Source organism: Lagenorhynchus albirostris, chromosome 4 (genome assembly GCF_949774975.1).
Source record: "Lagenorhynchus albirostris chromosome 4, mLagAlb1.1, whole genome shotgun sequence".
Taxonomy (NCBI): domain Eukaryota; kingdom Metazoa; phylum Chordata; class Mammalia; order Artiodactyla; family Delphinidae; genus Lagenorhynchus; species Lagenorhynchus albirostris.
In genome coordinates, this window is record NC_083098.1 from 86,245,003 (window position 1) to 86,265,646 (window position 20,644).

Below are 20,644 nucleotides of genomic sequence, written 5' to 3' on the forward strand. Positions count from 1 at the left end.
ACTCAGGCTCAGGAAAGTTAAGAAACTTAAACCCAAGGTCATACAATGAGCAAGAGGCACAGGCTGATTCCACCCCAGGTTGATTAGGGTTGAAGAGGGGCACGAGTGTGAGTGCCCGGCCCATGCTGTGTGGTCAGAATCTCCGAAGACCTGGAGGTCGCCACGCATGGCTGCAGGGGTTAATCGTGGAGCCAACCCCCATGTATTTTTCTACCGTGAGGCCAAGAGAAAAGTGACATCTGAGTCTCATGTCACAAATACACACCCTTTCCTTCTTGCCCCTCCAGGATTTGAAAGATTGAGTTCAAGATGACTGAAAAATGTGGTGAGCCAAGTTTCCCACTGCTTGGCCCCAAACATTGGTTTCCTTAAGGTTGTTGTCTCAGTTTGGGAGTAAGCTCCTCAGGGTAACATGACCTCGTGATGGAGACCAAACCTCCACTGGCTACTCAATTCCACTCTGTGCCCATCTTACCACAGACCACCAGGCAGCCTCCTTATTCAAATGGAGCAGGGCCGCCGGAGTGAAACGCGTGACTAATACATGTCATTTCTTTTCTCTCATATTCATCTAGACTGTGCTTCCACAGCCCTGCATTTATACCTTTATCACAACATATTCCAATCTCACAGCACTCGGAATCTTAACCAGCTGCATGATGTCTCCTCCACTACATGTGAAAAGCTTTTAGTCTTTCATTCAACAAATAATGTCTCACCTGTGCCGCACACCATCCTAGATCTAGGCAAAAGGTGCTTGTTTATTATAGTCACTTTAGTTGCAAAAAAAATTGCTAATGGTCAACTCCAAGCATATTTAATAGATTTGCCTAGCATATTTAATAGATTTAATAGATTTGCCTAGCATGTTGTTTCTTAGAGTGGCTGAGAGTGCTTCAAAAGTCAGCCTGTTATATGTCTACTATAACCTAATACATTGGAGGAACTTATAAATTTAGTACATAAATAAATGAGCAACTTATTTCTGTAAGTTAACAGAGAAAGCGTTTACCGTGAAAAATAAATGTCAGCTTGTCTCTGTTTAATTATCACCAGCTCTAAAATAGCACGTTTTAAAAGGAATGAGGTTTACTCTAGAAGAAGAAATAAATAAACAGAAAGCAAGAATTCCCACATTTTCATTGAAAGACTCATTGTACAAATAGGAGTCCCCCTGATGAAGAATAAAGTCCAAGTTCAAGAGCAGAGGCCACATTCCTGTGATTGCACACAGAGGACAAAACTAAGGAAGTCAGATCTGTACTCATGTACTTGCATCTGGTGCTTCCTTCCGTCTTCCTAAGGCCTCCTGCTGGGAGATGCTGATGAAGAGTTAAGATGAGAATGGGTGGGGGACAGGCGGGCCAGGTAGGCCTTGGGGATCAAGAGATACAGACTACTACGTATGAAATAAATAAGCTACAAGGAGGTAATGCACAACACAGGGAATACAGCCAATATCTTATAATAACTATAAATGGAGTATAACCTTTAAAAATCACTATGCTGTACAAATGAAACTTATATAATACTGTACATCAACTATACCTCAATTTAAAGAAAAAAAAAAGAAGAGAAGAGATAATCTTGCCCTTAGGGTCAGGGCAGAGGAAGACAGAAAGAGGAAAACGGTGACTGGCTAAAAGTTACTGAACATGGACAAATGGGTGTGTGCTAAGAACTTGAAATCCTGTTTAATCCCTTGCAGATCTGCTTTGACAGTTATAACAATATGCTACCATCTGCCTTGGAAACCAGGGAAAAACATCTAATGTCATATTTATATGATAGTTCAACTATCAGTAAAAAGTGAAATGTAACTTCCTAGCTCAAGAAAACTACATGTAATATAGAAATAATCTTATATCAAAATCAAGAGTTAACATGGTAAATAGCCATGCAATGCAGTTTGCTAAGATCAAGGAGACTGTGATGTCCACTTCTTAATATCTATCTATCTCTCTCTCTCTATATATATATATCTATTTAATTGGAGTATAGTTGGTGTACAATATTGTGTTAGTTTATACGGTACAGCAAAATGAATCAGCTATACATATACGTATATCTCCTCCTTTCTGGATTGTGATGTCCACTTCTAATCACAGCCAGTGCCTTACATTCAGAGTGCATCTATGCTGTCAGACTGTCCAGAATGTCAGCACCACTTTTGATAAGGGGTGGGACCAGGTTGCAGAAAGAAGACATTGCACAGAGCAGGATTCTCAGCTGCTAGACAAGCTGCGGGGAAAAAGCTAAAATCTGGAGTTTCTTCTCAACCTAAAGCTTCTGACATTGGCCCTGATGTCCTTTAGTGGAGCCTGGATATTGGGGCCAGGGCTGCTTTTAACAAAACACATGAAATTCCGTTAACCTTTTTGAAGCAGTTATTCACATATAAAGAATATAAAGAATCTTTATATTCTTTATATAAAGAATTTTCTAAATATATATAAAGAATTTTTAAAAGTCGAGAGTTTTTAATCATGGTGAACTCTCTGTAGCCGTCCTAAAATGTAAAATTAGGTAAACATGTAAATGCAGAAGTGTGTTTCTGTGCCAGGGAAAGAGACTTGTCTGCAGGAATACCTCACTTTCCCCTTTCCTTGTCCGATTTTTCTTCTTTCATCCTTCTGTTTTGGAGATACCCATGGGAAGCTGGGAAGGCTGTAGCTGTCCAGTCCTCCTTGGACCAAAGGTTCAGACTCCTCCTGTGTCACACTAACTGTAAATATCTTTCAATCTCTTTCAAATCAGCTCTATCCCGGGCTTTTGTGTTTTGAGGACCTGGTGTGGCAGATTGTAAGCAGACCATCTCATAACTCAACGTCCATTCTCCCCCTTCTCCGTAACTGAATCCTGAATTTAGTTGGGAAAGCCATGCTCATAGCTAGAAAGGTAAGTCTTCCTAGCCTTTCTGGCAGCTGGATGTGACCAAGTAACCAGATGTTGACCAATGAGAAACAAGTGGAAAGGTTGAATTACACTTCTAGAAGGTCCTTAATAGAGAGGGAGTGAGATCTTCTGACCTGTTATTCTTTTTCCTGCATGGAAAGCAAATGAGTGACTGGAACCCCAGCAGCCATTGTGGACCACGCAGTAATCTTGAGACGGAAGCCAAATGATAGAAGGAACATAAGTCGCTGATGCCATGGCATCCTCTACCAGCCTGGACTGCTACCTCCAGACTTCTTTTACAGAAAAGGTAAATAAATCTCTATTTTTATAAGACATTTATCACATGTAGCTGGACCTGATCCCAACAGGTACACTTAGGAAATTGTTGAAGGAACCACTTTGAAATATTAAGCATCTGATGTACTAAACAGAACAGTAAACCAACAATGCAATTAGCAATGCCAACAGTTTAGCCTTTAAAAGCTCTGAGTGACCTTGACCTTGTATGTAGGGGTGGCTTGCCATCAAGCAAACCCAGGGAAATGTCTGTCTGTTAGGCTCAGAAATCACGTTTATGTTAAATAATTACCAAAATGGAGCGATGACATTATGACAATCTCTAGAAATACATATTATTATTCTCACTTAATGGGCAAATAGAAGGGATACATTCCTTGCCCAAGGTCACATGCAAAGCTGGAAATCCAACCAAGGTCAGATTTCAGAGCCTGTGTTATGAAACACCATAATAAAGCATCCTCCATGTTGGTATTTTTCTAAATACTCTTGACCATCCTCTAAATTCTCCATCAAGCCATGTCTAAATGGCTGTCCTTGTTTATAAACTAGAAGGCTGAAACCCAGAGAGGGCCATTCATCCTAAAGGTCAGATCCGCACAGGTAATCATGGTGTCAAGAGTTTGAACTACAGGGACAGAGAGTCAAAGCCATTCTTGGCAAACCAACCCAGTCTCCTCTTCATCTGTAATTTAATAGTCTAGCTGTTTAAATTGAAAGAAACATCAAGGGTCACTAATGCTCAGTCTGGGAAAATTAGAAGCACTTTTGAGTTAAGACACACAGACACATATGTTGCTATATTTTAATCACAATCAGACATTAACATGGCACAAAACACTCCATCTATCTCTTTGCTGTTCCAAATCTCATGAAAACCTGAATTTGACACAAGCAGTTTAAATAATTATTTGGACCAGACTCCCCAATCCCACAGGAGATTAAAAAGTAATAATGTAAAAAAATTAAGGTCAAGGTGTCCTGATATCACAGCTAATGACTAACCATGTGTTTACGGGCGGCTCGTGCTCCACCCTGAAAGCTGCTGAGCTTCACCCCCGGTCCAACAAGTGGTTAGTTATTAGTTCCCTGGGTGATTGTCCCTGAAGGTAAACCATACATTAGGCACTTTAAGTGGGGGTAGTTACCTTTCTCGGGTTGGGTATAACGTTTGGCTCTCAAAAGCAAGATAGAGAATTTAGAGTCAAACAGAATGTTCTGTGAACCTTAAGCCCTTGGGATTAAGTGCTGGGACGTCAGCGCATCCTCAGGGACATCTGCACCAGATGTTCTGGGGGAGTCGTGCGGGGTGCCGAGCAGGCTGTTTAATGTCTGCATGCGCTGTGGACACGAGCACTGTGGCCCACTCTGACTTTTATTCTCGTGTCTCGAGTTTTAGCCCATCTAGACGGTGGTACTCTCCATGTTTAACAAGCGGTGTGGCCCAGGCGCTCACAGCCATCAGAACAGCTGCTGGGTGTCAACCACCGGTAAGGCTGCACCCATCTGCGCTGCGGTCATCAGCTCTGTGTCTAAGGAGCAAACCCAGCCCCATACGCCCAGCGCAACGCTGGCTTCCTTGCCGGCGCAAAGCCGCTCCCCTACTCTGCCTCGTCCACATCTTCTCCCGCAGTAGCTGCCTCTAAAGCGGCCAGGGCTTCGGCCACCTCTGCGTCCTCATCCGCCGTCTCCCCACTCGCATCTCCAGGGGAGCCCTGGGTCTCCTCCCACCCGTTTCTCGAATCGACCACAGGTACGTCCTGTGCAGGATCCTCTTCTTTAAAGTACACACTTAGAACTTCAGTTGCCACGGCCTCGTTTAACGAATCCCAGCTTCTCTTCACAGAGAAGGGCATATTCAAACCACGCTCCCCCGCCCCGGGGGGAGCGCCCTGCCCGGGCTCCTCCTCTGTGTGGCTCTTGAAAAGGCAGTCCTTTTCTTCGCGATCAACGTGATCTGCGTCGTCGTCGGCTGAGCCCCACAGCTGAGGGTAATCGGGGGCGGGTATCTGGAGGACGTGGTCTGGGATTTCCCAGGCGGGATGCCCTGCCGCGCAAGACGCGCTGGAGTCGCCGTTTCCGATGACACGGGTCTCTCCTGAAGCCAGCAGCACGCAGTCCGGTTGCCTGGCGCTTCCTCCTCCAAGGAAGGGCCGAGTCGTGTGACCCTTGTTTGTGGCACTGGCCCAGGAGCCCCTGTCCCCCTGGGGGCACCCGGGATCGCCAGCGAGCTGCAGGGCAGCAGCGGGGCCGAGGCCATTGACGGCCCCGCCAGTCTTCTCAGCGCAGGGTCCCCCGGCCGTGTCCCCCGGGAGAAGCGGTCCTTGGGGCGGCCCGCAGGGCTCCTGCAGAGCAGCCGTTTGGTACCTGCTCGTGGTCCTCTTGGAGCTCTCGCTTGGAGGGTCATCCTTGTGTACCAGCACTTCGCGGCTCTGTTTGCCTTTTAACTTAACGGCATCGTCTTCATCTAACTTGCAGCTGTTTACTTCGTTGACATAACCAGGGGAGGGCACTTGAACTGGATCCAAGAGATAGCTGGGGTGAGAAGAAGGGAGACCAGTCGGGTTAAGTATTAACTTTATTAATAACTAACTTTCATTATTAATATATCTACTACAGGCTCTGCTGTTTTCTACAATTCCTATACATTTCCATGATTACTCTTTTAAGTCTATATGTGTGCCTCATTAAATATATATAGTTGGTATAAAAATGTTCTACCAACTGGAAATAGATCTTAAGAAGGGATTCAAAAAAGGGCAGGAAGAAGTTACAGAACAAAGTGGGTCATGAAATTGAAAAACAAACAAAAAATGTAAATAAATAAAACAAATATCCAACAACAGGAAAATAACTGGTTAAGAACTGATGGTTCAACCCCTCAATGGAATATTATGTAGTAATTAAAATATGACGTCTGGACTAGCAGGAAAGATACTTACAATAAATATTTTTTTGAATAGAGACTAACATCAGATTATAATTATAGTGGAATAAAACTTATATATGTATGTAGGTGTGTGTGTGTATATACCTATATCTATCTATATATAGATCTATATATAGATAGATATAGATACGGAACAGAACTAACATAATAAAGATAGTTTTGTCAAGGAAGCAAAATCATCAGTTAATTTTTCCCCTTTATTTTATACAGAATTATATTCATGTTGCCCAAATTTTTATGAAATAGAATCTGGACAAAATTAAAAGCACATATGTGACTGGGGTGTTTTCAGTGATGCCATTTCAGGCATCTTCAAAAACTCAAACTTTTCTTTGCATTGAAGCTCTCTGGAGAAATGTAAATTCAACCCAAACCAAATTCAGCCTCAGAGAAAGACAGCGTTCCCAACACACTCTGAGCATTGCGCAAAAAAATGTTTAAAAATCCAGGCCTCGTGTTCTTTTAAATGACATTAAAGTGGTTCCAAACTCTTAATTTCCTGGCAATGGTGGTCATGCCCCAAGCTGGGTGAATGCATTGAACCCATGCAGGGTGTTTAAAGTGCTTGCATAGTAATCACAAATTCCTCCATTCGGATGGGACATTTTGTTCAATGTTACCTTTGTAGCATTTTACAGCACCTGCACCCCATCTGGATTACTTTTTGTTATCATCTGGAAAAAAAGGCATAAAAAGGAGAGAACAGAGTGAAGGACATTTTATTTTATTTTATTTTAAAAATAAAAAGTGTTCGTTTTATTGTAGGAAGATACATTAATTCTTTGAAATCAGAGTGAAAGTGTTGCACGATTTAATTCTATATAAATGACTGAATATACAAAGTGTCAAATATAAACAGTAGTGTAAAATAAATTGGCAGAAATAATTATTCAACCAGTAGCAATACTTAAGACTACCATTTGAAAGATCTTCTATAAACAAAGAATGGAAAAATACTGTTATAAGATTTTGCAGCACAGAATTGAATTCCATCCTAATTCATTACTATTATACTTCTTCAGTATTAGTGGACCCACATTATCTCCAGTCAATTTGTTGTGTTTATCGTGTGAACCATCACAGGCAGGAAACGTCTTAGAACGCCAACACCTACAATTAGCTGCTTTAGTAAGACACAAATCTTCAATGGTTATTTCATTCACCACTCTGGGATTTTCCTTTTGTATTTTAAGATTAATCAAGTTATCCTTCTGCTGCTTTTTCTTCGGGAGGAATGGACGAACCGCAAGGTAGTGCAAGTACACCGAGGAAAGGCAATAATCAAAGCCATTCTGAAACTGTGAGCCGGGCGATCCTGGTAATGCTCTCGGGGACTGGGAGCTGCTTAAGATAACGCGGGGAGCTGCACCTTCAACATGCGGACCGTGGCCTCCAGCACCTTCCCGGCCAGCGGCGCCCGCTCCTCTCCCGGCCCCGCCGGCGGCTCCGCCGCTCTCCGGCCGAGCTTCGGGCGCTTGCGCGGAGAGCGGAAGCAGCAGGTGGGCGCTCTCGGCCTGGACTGGGCCGGGGAGGCTGAATGACATTTTAATAGGAATTAAGTTTGCTTTTTCTTTCCTAGATACACTCAAAGTTAGTAGAGTTACAATTTTTGGCAAAAGGATAACGCGATTCAGGGAGGGCACTGGTTACCCGGAATACCTTCACGTATCTAAAATCACAGATTCAGAGTTCTCAAACATTTATTTACACTTGTCTCTTGCGCCAGACCTTTCCCCAGCCCTGGGAGTTATGCCATCTCCACTTTGCAAATGAGGAAAAAAACAGGTTGACGAATGTTAGGGAGAGAAAGGTGGGACTGAAAAGGACCTGTGCGTTTTCTCTTCCATTGCCTTCCACAGGGGACATGGGCTTAACCGGGGTGCAGCCCACGTGCAGCAGCAGATGGTGTAAGAGAGTGGAGAGGTTTCCGCGCCAGGGGATTAGCTACTCAGCATTAAAAGATGTCAGGGTACGGCAGCTGATCTCTACGTTCCATGTTACAGACCTGAGGAGATTAGAGCTGGAGGGATCATCACAAGCTTTACTTGGACTAAACTGCTTCTGTTTTGCTTTTCCCACCACGAGTCCCATCCTGGCTACGATCCATGGACTCCACTCTCTGGCAGTTCAAGGACACGCCCCTTCGGGCTTGCTGGTGGCAGATGGACTCATGTCTTTGCTTCTTTCATTTCCCACCTGCCCTCTGTCCCCTGGCCTCTCCCAAGTTGCATTTTTCCCTCATGATTGCCCTCTGAATAAAACCTTCTCTTCATGTAAAACTGACCACGCTGTTCTGGTCTTTTCTGAAAATCCTAAACATTAGTATGGAAGAAACTTTAAGTCATCTTCCGTCTCTAACAGCTACAACCTTTAAGAAGACAAGCCAGTGACAGAATCTAAGGCCCTAGTCCCTTTGTCTCCATGAGATGCATGTACTAGGGAGAGAGAGGGATCGCTCATCGTCAGCTGTGTCACTGCTTCCTCTGTTCTCTCTCCTTCCTTTCAATCATGCATGAATTTCCCAGGATGCTACTTCATAAGCCTTTAACCACAGAGAAAATTACTGGTGCCTTTTAAGAAGTATAGACTAGTTGGTCGGTTAGAGGAAACCAGATTTACACCCGCCCACCCACACACACATACATAAAGATATCCAACATCCACATTCTAATCTCTGGAACTTGTGACTGTTACCTCGTGTGATCAAGAAAGAAAGTCTTTGCAGATGTGATTGCAGATTTGAGATGGGGAGATTGCCTGGATTATTTGGGTCAGGTCCCAGCTCTGCCGTGTAACTTTGGGCCTCAGCTATTTCATCTGTAAATGGGGATAATGACGCATCTACCACATAGCATTGTTGGAGATTATATGAGTTAATATTCATAATAAGCATATACTTATTACTCAGCTTTGTCTAGATGCAGCATGCTTAAAAAAAAAGACGGAAGCTTTGCACCTAAGAAAGAAAGAATCTAGTTGTCATGACGTACATACACATACAAACAAGAGCATTAACAATACCAAGTAATACTTGTTTCCAGAATAAGGGCCAAATGGTATATTTCTATCAACTGTGGCGCCAACTGAAAGACGCGCACCCCAAGTGCAACAAGAATTCCACAGAGAGAGAAATCACTGGTGGCTTAGTCAGTGATATGTGTACAACCTTTTCCTCTTTCAATGCACTCTCGATGAAATTACCCCATTTTCCAAGCCCAGGATTTTGTTTCCAGCCTCTGCTCCCCACTTATGTCCATTTGCTGCAAATAATTTATATATCAGCTGGATAACAGGTTCAAGAGCCCCCGTGTGCTTCCTCCCCACCATCAACCCCTCCCCTCCCCACTTGCGCCCTCAAAATCTGGCGTTTCCATGCTTGCAGTACCTTTGTTTATCTTGGAATCTGTTTTTAAAAAGTCGGGAGGATAGGAGGCAAGAAAAAAAGTCAAAGAAAAGAAAAAAAGGGCTTTGGAGTGTTTGAGAGAGGGGCAGACTACAGGTCTTAATAATGTAATTGAAGCAATCGTGAGATGTGAATTACTGAAAAATGTCAGGCAGGTGGGTTCCAGAGTCGTAGGTAGGGAAGGTTTTCTTCTGGAAAGAAGAAAGAACGAAAGAGGCTTGTCTTGAGCGACACCTGGCTTTCCCAGCGTCTCTGAGGCTGACCAAGGTTCCCAGCGTCTCTGAGGCTGACCAAGGTCATCCTGACCCTGAGGCACCCTCGCCAGGCTGCCTGGCCGTCCCCACCCTCTGCTGCTGGCGCTATGGCCACACAAGCAACGTGCCCGGAAGTGAGATTACTGCTGAGATTTAAGAGCCCAACTCCAGAGCCTCTGCTTCCCTGTTTCTAGGAGAACCGACATGTCATTTGTGGCTTTCACCACCCACCCCTTTCCCTGGAAAACCACAGGATCTGTATTTTTCTTCAAAGCCATGTAGTTATAAAAGGTGTTTTGATGACTCTCCCCTTTCAAGTCAAGTTTACAGTCCCCCCCCACCGCCTCCCTTTAGGGTGCACCCTCTGGGGTTCCTACAGACCTGGTCCCGTACCCAGGGCCACGCTCTGTGCCTCTCTCTCCCCAGCCCAGTGGAGGCAGCCTCTTCCTGGTTAGAAGTCCTGCCCTCTCTCACCACGCTGTGTTTTCCTTCCCCAGCGACATTCCTTCTCTCAGTGAGATAGGCTCCAACGTCCAAGGTTGAGTGACCGCTGACGAAAAGGGTGGGGACTAATGCATTTACACCCAACCCCTGCCCGCCTGTGTCTACAGTGATTCTTGTTTTCTATGATGATTCCTAACATCAAACCTGATCTGTTTCTCTTTTCATGTGTCCCTGCCACACCACATCTTGCTTTTAGCGAGGAGGTCTCCCATCTCCAGGTGCAAAAAGGAAATACTCCAGGTCCAGCGTGGCACACGGACATGGGGAAAAAAATATATGCTCTTCTGAAGTAAAACCGAATTCAAAACGGGCAGTCTGTCTCTTTCTCTCCCCCCTCACTTTGACAACATCTGGCTTAAAGGTGAGAACTCAGTTGTCTGGGGCCCTTTATTATGGAGCAGAATCAGAATTTGCTTTCTCTTTGGAGTGGAAAAGAGCAACAGAGAAGCAAAAGGCAAAGCCTTCGCAACCGTCATCTGGTTTGCACAGGAGAAAAGCAAACACCGTCAGGATGGTGTGTCCACCCACTGCTGGCGCCTGCCTGCTCCTGGACTCCTGTGTTGGACGTTGACTCTTGTCCTGCGTTCCGTGTTGAAATTACACAGTCCTGTGTTTGAAGACGGGCACGCTAAAGCCCCATCAGTTACTAGTCAAGTCCCCTTGTGGGAAAATCTTGTGAACAAGGGAGTTAGTGATGAAGGTGGGGAGAAATGGGGAGACTGGTGGGAGGCAGGAGTTTTGCAACCAGACAGAGAAATTGACTGAGTATCCATCAGGAAGTCAAGGAATATAGAAAAAGGCTCAACCCAGCCGGAAAGGGCTGCCTCTGATTGTGATGATCTTAAAGAATGACAGGGACAGGTCAAATGGACACAGGACCAGCTGGCAGGGGTTCTACTGGCCAAATACAGAACAACAGGAACATGAGAATAAATACTAACATAAAGGATTATAATCCATTGAATAAAACAAGGGTCTATGAATCCTTAGGATATAAATCTAAAAAGGGGAAAGCTCTGACTTACAAGTAGACAGTCAGCTAACAAACATACAAGGAATAATGGAACTAGAGAAATCACCATTTGACAACCATCACAGGAACAGGTGAGGTAAGCAAGAATCATCAACAGATGCTGAGACCAGCGGGTGAAAACTTGAGGAGAATGGGGTATTTAGTCTCAAAGTAGCTCCCCACCACACGCTTAGGGGTAAAACAGTATCCTTACAGTGGAGAAACCTGGTTCACAGCACCTAAATCAAATAATCAAGGGTTAACGTCGTGAGTAACGAGACTAGTCGGCAGCTTTGGACGTGATGCACTGAGAACTTGGAGTCACTTCTCTGGTTTTTCTACCAAAAGAGTATAATCTGGATTGAAGCAGGAGGCAACGTCAAACCCAAATTATGGGCTATTCTGCAAAACAACTGGTCTGTACTCTTTAAAGAAATGTAACTTTATGAAAAACAAAGACAGACTAAAGAACTATTCCACATTAAAGGAGATGGATGAGACACGACAACCAAATGCTATCATGATCTTTTTTAAGAGGTCATTATTGACACAACTGGTGAAATCTGAATAGGTCTGTAGATTAGGTAGTAGTATTAAACCAATGTAAATGTCCTGATCTTGATTATTGGTCTGGAGTTATATAAAAGCATGCCCTTGTTCTTAGGAAATGCAGAGTAAAGTATTTAGGAGTAGAAGGGCATGGTACCTGTAACTTATTAAAATGATTCAGGAAAAAGATTGTGTGTGTATGTGTAGAGAAAGAGAGAAAAATAAAGCAAATGCTAACATTTGGGGACTGTGACTTCATGAGGGTCCTTTGTACTTTTCTTGCAACTTTTTAGTAAGTCTGATATGATGTCAAAACCAAAAGTTAAAAGGAAAAAAAATAGTGGGAAGTTTAAAAAAAAAACCACTAATCTGATGTCTGTTCTTGTTCTGCTTGTCTCCGGGCTAGGACCCATTACCTACAGGAAACCATTGCTACTAAGCTATTCCCTATAAGGAAGCACATGGAGAAAAGGAAAGGAGCTCCTCAAAAGCCCATGGGCCTTTCTGGATTTAGCTGTCATTCTGAGTATGTACTAAAGACCTTTCCTCAATATCCAGCCCCAGGCACTAGAACACTGAAGGCAAAGATGCTTCCTGTCCTTGGGCTGCCCCATCTCAGAAGGGGACTTACAGTCTAGGGCATTGCTGTTCATCAGCTGTCGGCCTCCCTTACTGAACACAAGCCCTCGCAGGCAATGCCTAATCCAGGGCAGCATCCAGCTTGCCTGGAGCACGTCACACCTGTTATTCAAATAAAGGAATGATTGGTGAGTGACAGGTGTGAGTGAATGAATGGTGAGTATGAGCTTTTTTTTTTTTTTTTGCGGTACATGGGCCTCTCACTGTCGTGGCCTCTCCCGTTGTGGAGCACAGGCTCCGGACTTGCAGGCTCAGCGGCCATGGCTCACGGGCCCAGCCTCTCCGCGGCATGTGGGATCTTCCCGGACCGGGGCACAAACCCACATCCCCTGCATTGGCAGGCGGACTCTCAACCACTGCGCCACCAGGGAAGCCTGAGTATGAGCTTTTATAAATTATTCCAGTAGAAGGTCTACCTTTTCCATGATCAAATCTCACTCCACCCAGTGGTCCAAAACCAAAAGCCAAGTGCATGACACGAACTGAGAGAGATGGGAGGAACCGTGGATCCTCTTCCCAGCTTGGGAATTACAGTTATGTAATTCCAAGGGTCAAGGACAACCTGCTTCGAGGGCTCTAGTCAATGAATGAGCTTTCAGAGCAGCTTCTGGCAAGTGGTTGGAGTTGATAGAAGTTGGAGTGTTTGGAAGAGACATAATAAAATTAAACACTTAAATTTCAACTCCGTTTTGAAAAACCAACTTGCCAGTGTTTAGAAAACAGTCCAGGATTTCACCTTAATCTGGCCAGCAGGTAAAGTTGAAAAATATGTAGTGAGTCACTTCTGGGTACTGACCTCTTAGACTCAAGAGGATTGGATAAAAATAACTACCACACACTGAAGAGACCACCAGGTGCTTTATAAAAGAAATTAAAGACTGCCTGCCCAACTCCACAGACAGTATTGAATCTACAGTGGAAAAAGGACAAGAAGATAATTCTTGACTACTACCCAATCTCTTTCCTCAGCAGAATCATATCCTCCTTTCTGGGAAGGCTTTGAAAACTCTCTGGGACAAAATTTTCTGGTGTGTTCCCTTTTCTCCTAAAGAGGTTGAACTTTAGTGATTCTGGAGAACTGGAAAGACTATAAGAAGACGGTTATTATCAGCACCATCAAATAGTTCATTTGATGCACTCCCAACAGTCAATGTGCTACCATATGTGTATCAGCATCACTTAGGACTGGGTTTGATGGAATATTTGTGCAGAGGTGTGTTCAAACCCCTGCCAAAGGGTTCCCTGGTCAAACAGGTTTGGAAACAGCAGAGATGAAAGATGAACACATTCATAGTTATGAAAAAGAACGATTTCACCTTGTTTAATTCAGTATTTTCCAAAATTATTTGACCACAGAGCCTTTTTTTTTTCCCCATAAAAGATATTAACAACCAACAGAACTTGTGTTTTGTGGAACTTTGGGAAAAACAACTGTCATGACAGTCTACTTATCAGGAGGGGTTTTACGCCCCAAACTAATTATTGCCAGGTGGTGGTTGGTGTTTTGGTGAACTCAGCCAGGCAAAGTCTGTGCCAGGTGTGAGAAATCCACTTTCCAGCAGTGGCTTCATCATCAACCATGTGGATGTGGGAAAGCTGTGTAACCTCCTTATTCCTCAGTTTCTTTATCTGCCCAATGAGTCCATGACCTCAAATCTCTCTTCCAAATCTAACAATTGAAATGGTGAATCAGCGAAGGAAGGTTCCTCCCCTCATGACCCTCTCTCTGACTCGGCTCACACACTGTTATCATTGAACACCGAGACAAGGCAGGCACCAATATCACCGTTTTGCAGGTGGGGAGCTCTGCTCAGTGGTGTGTGAACTACCCCATCCCAATACTGATGGGCTGCGTTTGGGTCCCAAGTCCACAGTCACCCCAACCCATGATCCTGACTGAATGCACAGAGCTTCTCCTCCTGTTTCCTTCCTTCAGGCCCCAAGTTCTCATCTCATTCCCTTAGGTCTGCAGCTCTTTGAAAATGTCTCCTTGGCTTCTTTGCCATAGGGTCCTGCTGACCAACGCCCTGGAGCTTTGAGATGGGGAGAGTGTGTGTAACAGCAACTTCCCTGGGAGGGGCGAGGACTCAGGTCAGGGGGACTCTGAGGGAGGAGGAGGTACACCTGCTGGACCTCCTTCACTGGGATGTGCTGGGGGAGTGTGTGTGTGTGTGTGTGTGTGTGTGTGTGTGTGTGTGTGTGTGTGTGTGTGTGTGTGTGTGTGTGTGTGTGTGTGTGTGTGTGTGGCAGGGCTGGGGTATGTGCATGAGGCGGGATGTATAAGCATCTGAGAAGATTTATCACACCAGCAAGTCAGCACAGCGGTTAAATGAATAATTTAGGGCCAGAGTTGTGGGTTCCAATTCTACCTCCACCATTTATTAGCTTTGTGACCTCTAGGCAAATTTCTTAGCCTCTGTGACCTTCAGCTGTCTAATTTGCAAAATGGGAATGATAACAGTTCCTGCTTATCAGGATTGTTTTGAAATTTAAATGAGATAAAAGTATGTATGGCATTTACTGTAATGTTTGGCATCCTGCCAGTACTTATTAATGATTACAAGTAGTTAATATTTGAGTGTTTAATATGCATCAAGTACTGTTTTAAGAAATTTCATTTCTCAAATGAAATATAGGATTGAATGAATTGAATTGAATGAATCTTAGATTATTACTTTACAATAATCTTTTAAGGTGGAAACCAGTAATTATTATTATTATTATTTTGGCCGAACTGTGTGGCCTGTGGGATCTTAGTTCCCTGACCAGGGATTGAACCCGGGACACGGCAGTGAAAGCGCTGAGTCCCAACCACTGGACCACTAGGGAATTCCCTATTATTCTTTTAATTGAAGAGTAGTTGATTTGCAATATTACATTAGCTTCAGGTGTACAGTATAGTGATTCAATATTTTATAGATTGTACTCCATTTAAAGTTATCACAAAATAATGGTTATATTTCCCTGTGCTGTACAATAGATCCTCATTGCTTATCTATTTTATACATAATAGTTTTAATCCCATACCATTGTCTTGCCCCTCCCCCCTTCCTTCTCCCCACTGGTAACCACTAGTTTGTTTTCTGTATCTGTGAGTCTGTTTCTGTTTTGCTATATTCGTTTGTTTTATTTTTTAGATTCCACATATATATGATATCATATATATCACATTTGTCATATGATATGTCATATGATATCATATTTATATATCAGTATTTGTCTTTCTCTGACTTCTTTCACTAAGCATCATACTCTCTACATCCATCCATGTTGTTGTAAATGAGTAAATGTAAATTTCATTCTTTTTTATGGCTGAATAATATTCCATTATATATATCACACCTTCTTTATCCATTCTTCTGTTGATGGACACTTAGGTTGTTTCCATATCTTGGCTATTGTATACAGTGCCGCTGTGAACATTGGGATGCATAGATCTTTTCGAATTAGTGTTTTATTTTCTTTTTTGGATATACACCCTGGAGTGGAATTGCTGGGTCATATGGTAGTTCTATTTTTAATTTTTTGAGGATCTTCCATACTGTTTTCCATAGTGGCTGCACCAATTTACATTCCCACCAACACTGCACAAAGGTTGGGAGCCAGTATTTTATAGATAAGTAAATGGACATGAAAGTTGAAAGTGGTACAGTGTGGCTATTATTAATGCTGTTGTTATTGTTTTCATTATTATTAATACTTCCTGATTATATATTAATTATATAATATTTATATATTTCATATTATATTAATATAATACCTCTTGTAGGTTTTGTTGTTTTCTGAGTTCACTGCTTTACACAATGAGCAGCAGCTTGTGATCCATTAGCTTTTGCAGAAGGGAACTGGATCCTCTTGATTTGGGCTCTGATAGAATTTCATAGGTGTGGTTTCATCTATTGGCCACCAGATGGCAGTATATAGTGGTTATTTAATTTAATTTCAAGGGAAGGACTTGGTATGGGAAAGGCCTCAGACACAGAATTAAAGGCACAAATAGTGTAGGTGCTTTGCCAGGTGGTGAAGTTAGGGAGTAGGTGATGTGGTAAACATTCAGACAATTATTGTGTTAAGTCCTGGTGGCCATAGCACCACCTTACGGCAGGGCTTCCTCCAGTTCTGGCTGGGCATGGGATTTATTCTGTAGTCTGGCCAGACCATGGCGGGGTCAAAAAACTCTGGCAATTCTATAGACGCCTCTTTTCACACAAATGGGATCTGTCTTTCTGGACAATAATTCTGTGGAAGAGGCTTCAGGAGGAAGGAGCTGTGGAGGGGTTCAGTTTCTCCCGTGTTAGCTCTGATGCTGCTGGGCCTGCCCGTTTCACTGCTCCTTCCCTATGGCCATCCTTGTGCTGCCCCAGGCCCCGTGGGCAGCCCATGGTGTGAGCTGGTCTTGGGGCCCCATCTTCTGGATGAGGGTAAGTGGCCATGAATTAGGAGGTAAAGAGAAGCTATAAAATAAATATGGCCCAATTTGAAAGTTTTTGTGGAAGAAGCTCATTATTTTTGATTTAAAATAAATTCAGAATATTGTGTTTAAAAAGGCAAAATTTGCATGAATTATTAGAATTAAACAGAAGGCTTTTTTTTTTTTTTAGAGAGGAAAATGAATGTAAAGAAGGGAAAAAAACCTGATATAAGCACGTGACAGTAGCTATAACAGAAGAAGATAGGGAATAAGACAGAAATTCTGTGAGGGTTGTTGAATAGAGTTATCATTCATCTTTTTGTTGTTGTTTACTTTAAAAAACTATTGATAGCAATTATGCCTGCATAGTTTATTTAAATTTTGTGAGTTTTTTACACTTATCTGCAGTAATATTTGTGTAAAAAGTCAAGTTTCCATTTATACTTAGTGCTGATACTAAGCTCTCTATTCTGTGTCATTGATCTACTTTTGCCAAAACCACTGTTCTTATTACTCTAGGTTTGCAATAACAGAGAAAGTTCTTCTATCTTGTTTTCTTAAAAGATGTTTTTGGATATTTTTAGCTCTTTGCAATTTCATATAAATTTATTTTTTAATTTAATTTAATTTATTTTTTTACACAGCAGGTTCTTATTAGTCCTCCATTTTATACACATCAGTGTATACATGTCAATCCCAGTCTCCCAGTTCATCCCACCCCCACCCCCACCCCCCGCCGCTTTCCCCCCTTGGTGTCCATATGTTTTTTCTCTACTTCTGTGTCTCAATTTCTGCTCTGCAGAAAATTTCAAATTCTGTTGGTAGCTTATGGTCAGCCCTCTAGACCAGTTCCTTCTCCCTGTACTCTTGGTGGGAACAGTTCTAGGGAAAGTTTGAGAAGCTATGCCCCTATTCTCTGGACTGTAAACTCCTGGGAGTAGGCTCCTGTCTGGATCAGATGAGCTGCAGCTCATTATTGAATAAAGACTAGGGTGTATGGGTGACAGGGGCGGGGATCCTGGTGAGCACTTTGAGAGGCAGAGGGAACGGGGTCCATAAGACATCCTCCTGGGTCTGTGCGGGCAATAACTCTCATTTCTAACAAGCTCCCAGGGTGCTAATGCTGCCCTCTGGGGACCACACTTTGAGAGTTCCTGCTTTACGGCTTTATGGAAATGAAGGCAGGCAGGCCTCTTTGTTTTGCTATGTTGCTGGTTGGTCTAGGTGAGCTCTACTTAAAGGGGAAGGACTAACACCCTAAGAACGCTTGTGGCTTGGGAAGTTCCTGGCAACAGTGAGGTGGCTACAATTACCACTGGCCCCTTTTGGTGACTGATGATATGGCCCAAACCAAGTTGGCCAAAACTAATACCTGTAGTCATTACTGCCAATTGCACTTCCAATTGGTGCAGTTTACAATCCTGTTAGGTTTCTAAAAATTCTGTCTGTTTTTCAGAATTTGCTTTTTAACAGTTTTTAATTTATGTTATTTTATCCTTCTCTATGGGCGTTATAACAGGAAAAAGTTAAAATAAACCACGTGTCCAATAATAGGGGGTCAATCTGGACAACCTAAATGTTTACTAACTGAGGAATAGATGAAACAAACCCAAGACATTGGGCTGGTCCACTGCCTGTCTGCTCTTAGACTGGTCCCTGCCCCTTGCCCACTCAGTTTCTCAAGGCACCGTAATGCTGACGAACCCTTGCCCTCTGGATCGGGGTAGTCCCACCAGTGGAAGGTGCTGGTGGAAGACTAGAGGGGGAGGATGGGGGATGTCAAGGTATGTTTCCCTTTCTCTCTACTTCGGACAGTATGCTGTTCATCCTGGTAGTGGCCAGATCTCCTCCACAGCAATAGATACCCAAGAGCCCCACCCTCCATGGTGCCAGATAGAACCATGGTGCCTAACCATGGCGTCAGCCATTGCCCCAGCATCTGGTTCTGTGTCTCATCCTGGGGTGGTAATGTCTCCCTGCCTCGACCATCTCTGTGTTGCCTCACCATCTCATTTGGTTTCCCAGCTCTTCCAATACCCACATAACCCACTGATTATAACGTCCCTCTGTCTGAAAGGAAGAGTTCCCATTCCTGGCTGGACCTTGCCTAATACAAATAATATCCTGGTCAAAGGCTTTCTAGCTAAGTTATTAAGTAATATACAATAACAGTATTGGACTCTGCAAAAATTGGTATTATCTATTGTATAGGTTTATGCATGTTGCATACCTGACATGGGAGGGGGTGTCCACAGTGGCTGGGGAAGGGATTTTAGCCCCTCCATCAACTCCATCAAGTTCTCTTCCCTTTCCCACCCAAAATCAGTTTGTTTGCTGTGTAATGTAACTTCCAGACAAGTCTCCTATCTTCCCTTCCAAGCTCTTAAACTCTTCCTATATATATTCTAAAACTGCCACTGGAGAATGTGTAGGGGACACATGGACCTTCGCATTTAGTAATCTCGTGAAAGTACTCAAAACATTCACGCGTGTGGGTGACGGCGGTTAATATACGTTTCGATGTTCCTCATGTCTACTAAAGTACAAAGGGCATCTCCTATTATTCACATGGGCACCTGGCCGTATTAACCCATTCCCCATTATCAATGTAGTGGCAGGAAGTTTATTTTTAATATGCCCCTAAAGCCTTCAGTGAGTCTCTAATTCAACAGTTTAAGACAGAGTTGGTAATCCAGATATCACCATGTGCTTATCAATTGCTTTTGAAGTATGCCTTGAGGAAGTCAGGCAGATTATCACAGACAGCTCTGAAGTGAACCAGACGTTATAGAGAGCTCAACTAATCACGTACGCAATCTCACTTAAAATGACAATTTATCATCAATGATACGGGCTTAGGTATTTACCCTGAACTCGACTACTTGGGTAGAATCTTGTTCACTGATGAACCAATATACTGAACACCAAACCAAACCAGATCATTATCGGGGATACATGACCATATCACTGAACACCATATCACTGAACACCAAACCAAACCAGATCATTATCGGGGATACATGACCACAGAACCAAGATTCAGACCCAACTGAAGATGGGGGCAGGCCATGACCTTCTGGGTGTTTTTCAGTTTCAGGGAGTATGAACAAGTACACTCTGGAGAATCTTCAGATGGTACAAACAGAGTGTATTTGAGAAGAGGATTTCAAAAATTTGAAGGGAAGATGACGTGTTTTCACTTAACATGTGCAGTTCTATGTCTTTTTCATGTGGGATTCAGTGGCCCCCTTCCTTCATACTCTTGACCACCATAGTAACCGTATCATCTGACAAAACTCATCTCAACTCAGCTTGGGGCTGATCTTGACTCTGGCTGATTGGAAGCTCAGCATCACCAATCTTTAGTAGAGAATCTGCTTAAAAACATCCGAGACACTCTTGCATTAGTGTGTGGTTGATTTCATTTTTACGGCCACGTTAACAGAAGGACTGGTCAAAGTACATGTATAAAATCATATATGGGTTCAGAAGAAGAGGAGGAAGAATTTTAAGATCCAGGACACAGAAGACAGTCTATTGTAATGAAGGGAGTGGGCTCTGGAGTCAAAATCTGGACTGGCCTGTTCTAAGCTGGATGACCTTGAGTAAGCTGCTTAACTTCTCTGAATCTCAGCTTTGCCAACCATTAGACAGAGGAAACAGTAACATCTAATTGTGCAGGGTTCTTATGAGAATCACATGGCTTACACACGTGATGGGCTTGGCA

General features: G+C 43.3%; 1 protein-coding gene and 1 pseudogene across 4 annotated transcripts in view; both read right to left on the bottom strand.

Annotated features, from left to right (window-relative positions):
• Positions 1-3,986: 3,986 nt before the first annotated feature.
• C4H4orf19 (chromosome 4 C4orf19 homolog) overlaps positions 3,987-20,644 on the bottom strand; it is an 83,885-nt gene continuing 67,227 nt past the window's right edge. For all 4 annotated transcript variants that reach the window (XM_060148373.1, XM_060148376.1, XM_060148375.1 and 1 more), the window contains 2 exons: positions 6,766-6,819; positions 3,987-5,730 (listed from right to left, as the gene is read on the bottom strand). In XM_060148373.1, the coding sequence (XP_060004356.1) occupies positions 4,797-5,730; positions 6,766-6,797 (966 nt within the window). In that variant the 5' untranslated portion in view covers positions 6,798-6,819 and the 3' untranslated portion in view covers positions 3,987-4,796. The remainder of the gene's footprint in view (positions 5,731-6,765; positions 6,820-20,644) is intronic.
• LOC132519100 (CDGSH iron-sulfur domain-containing protein 2-like) lies at positions 7,058-9,519 on the bottom strand (annotated as a pseudogene).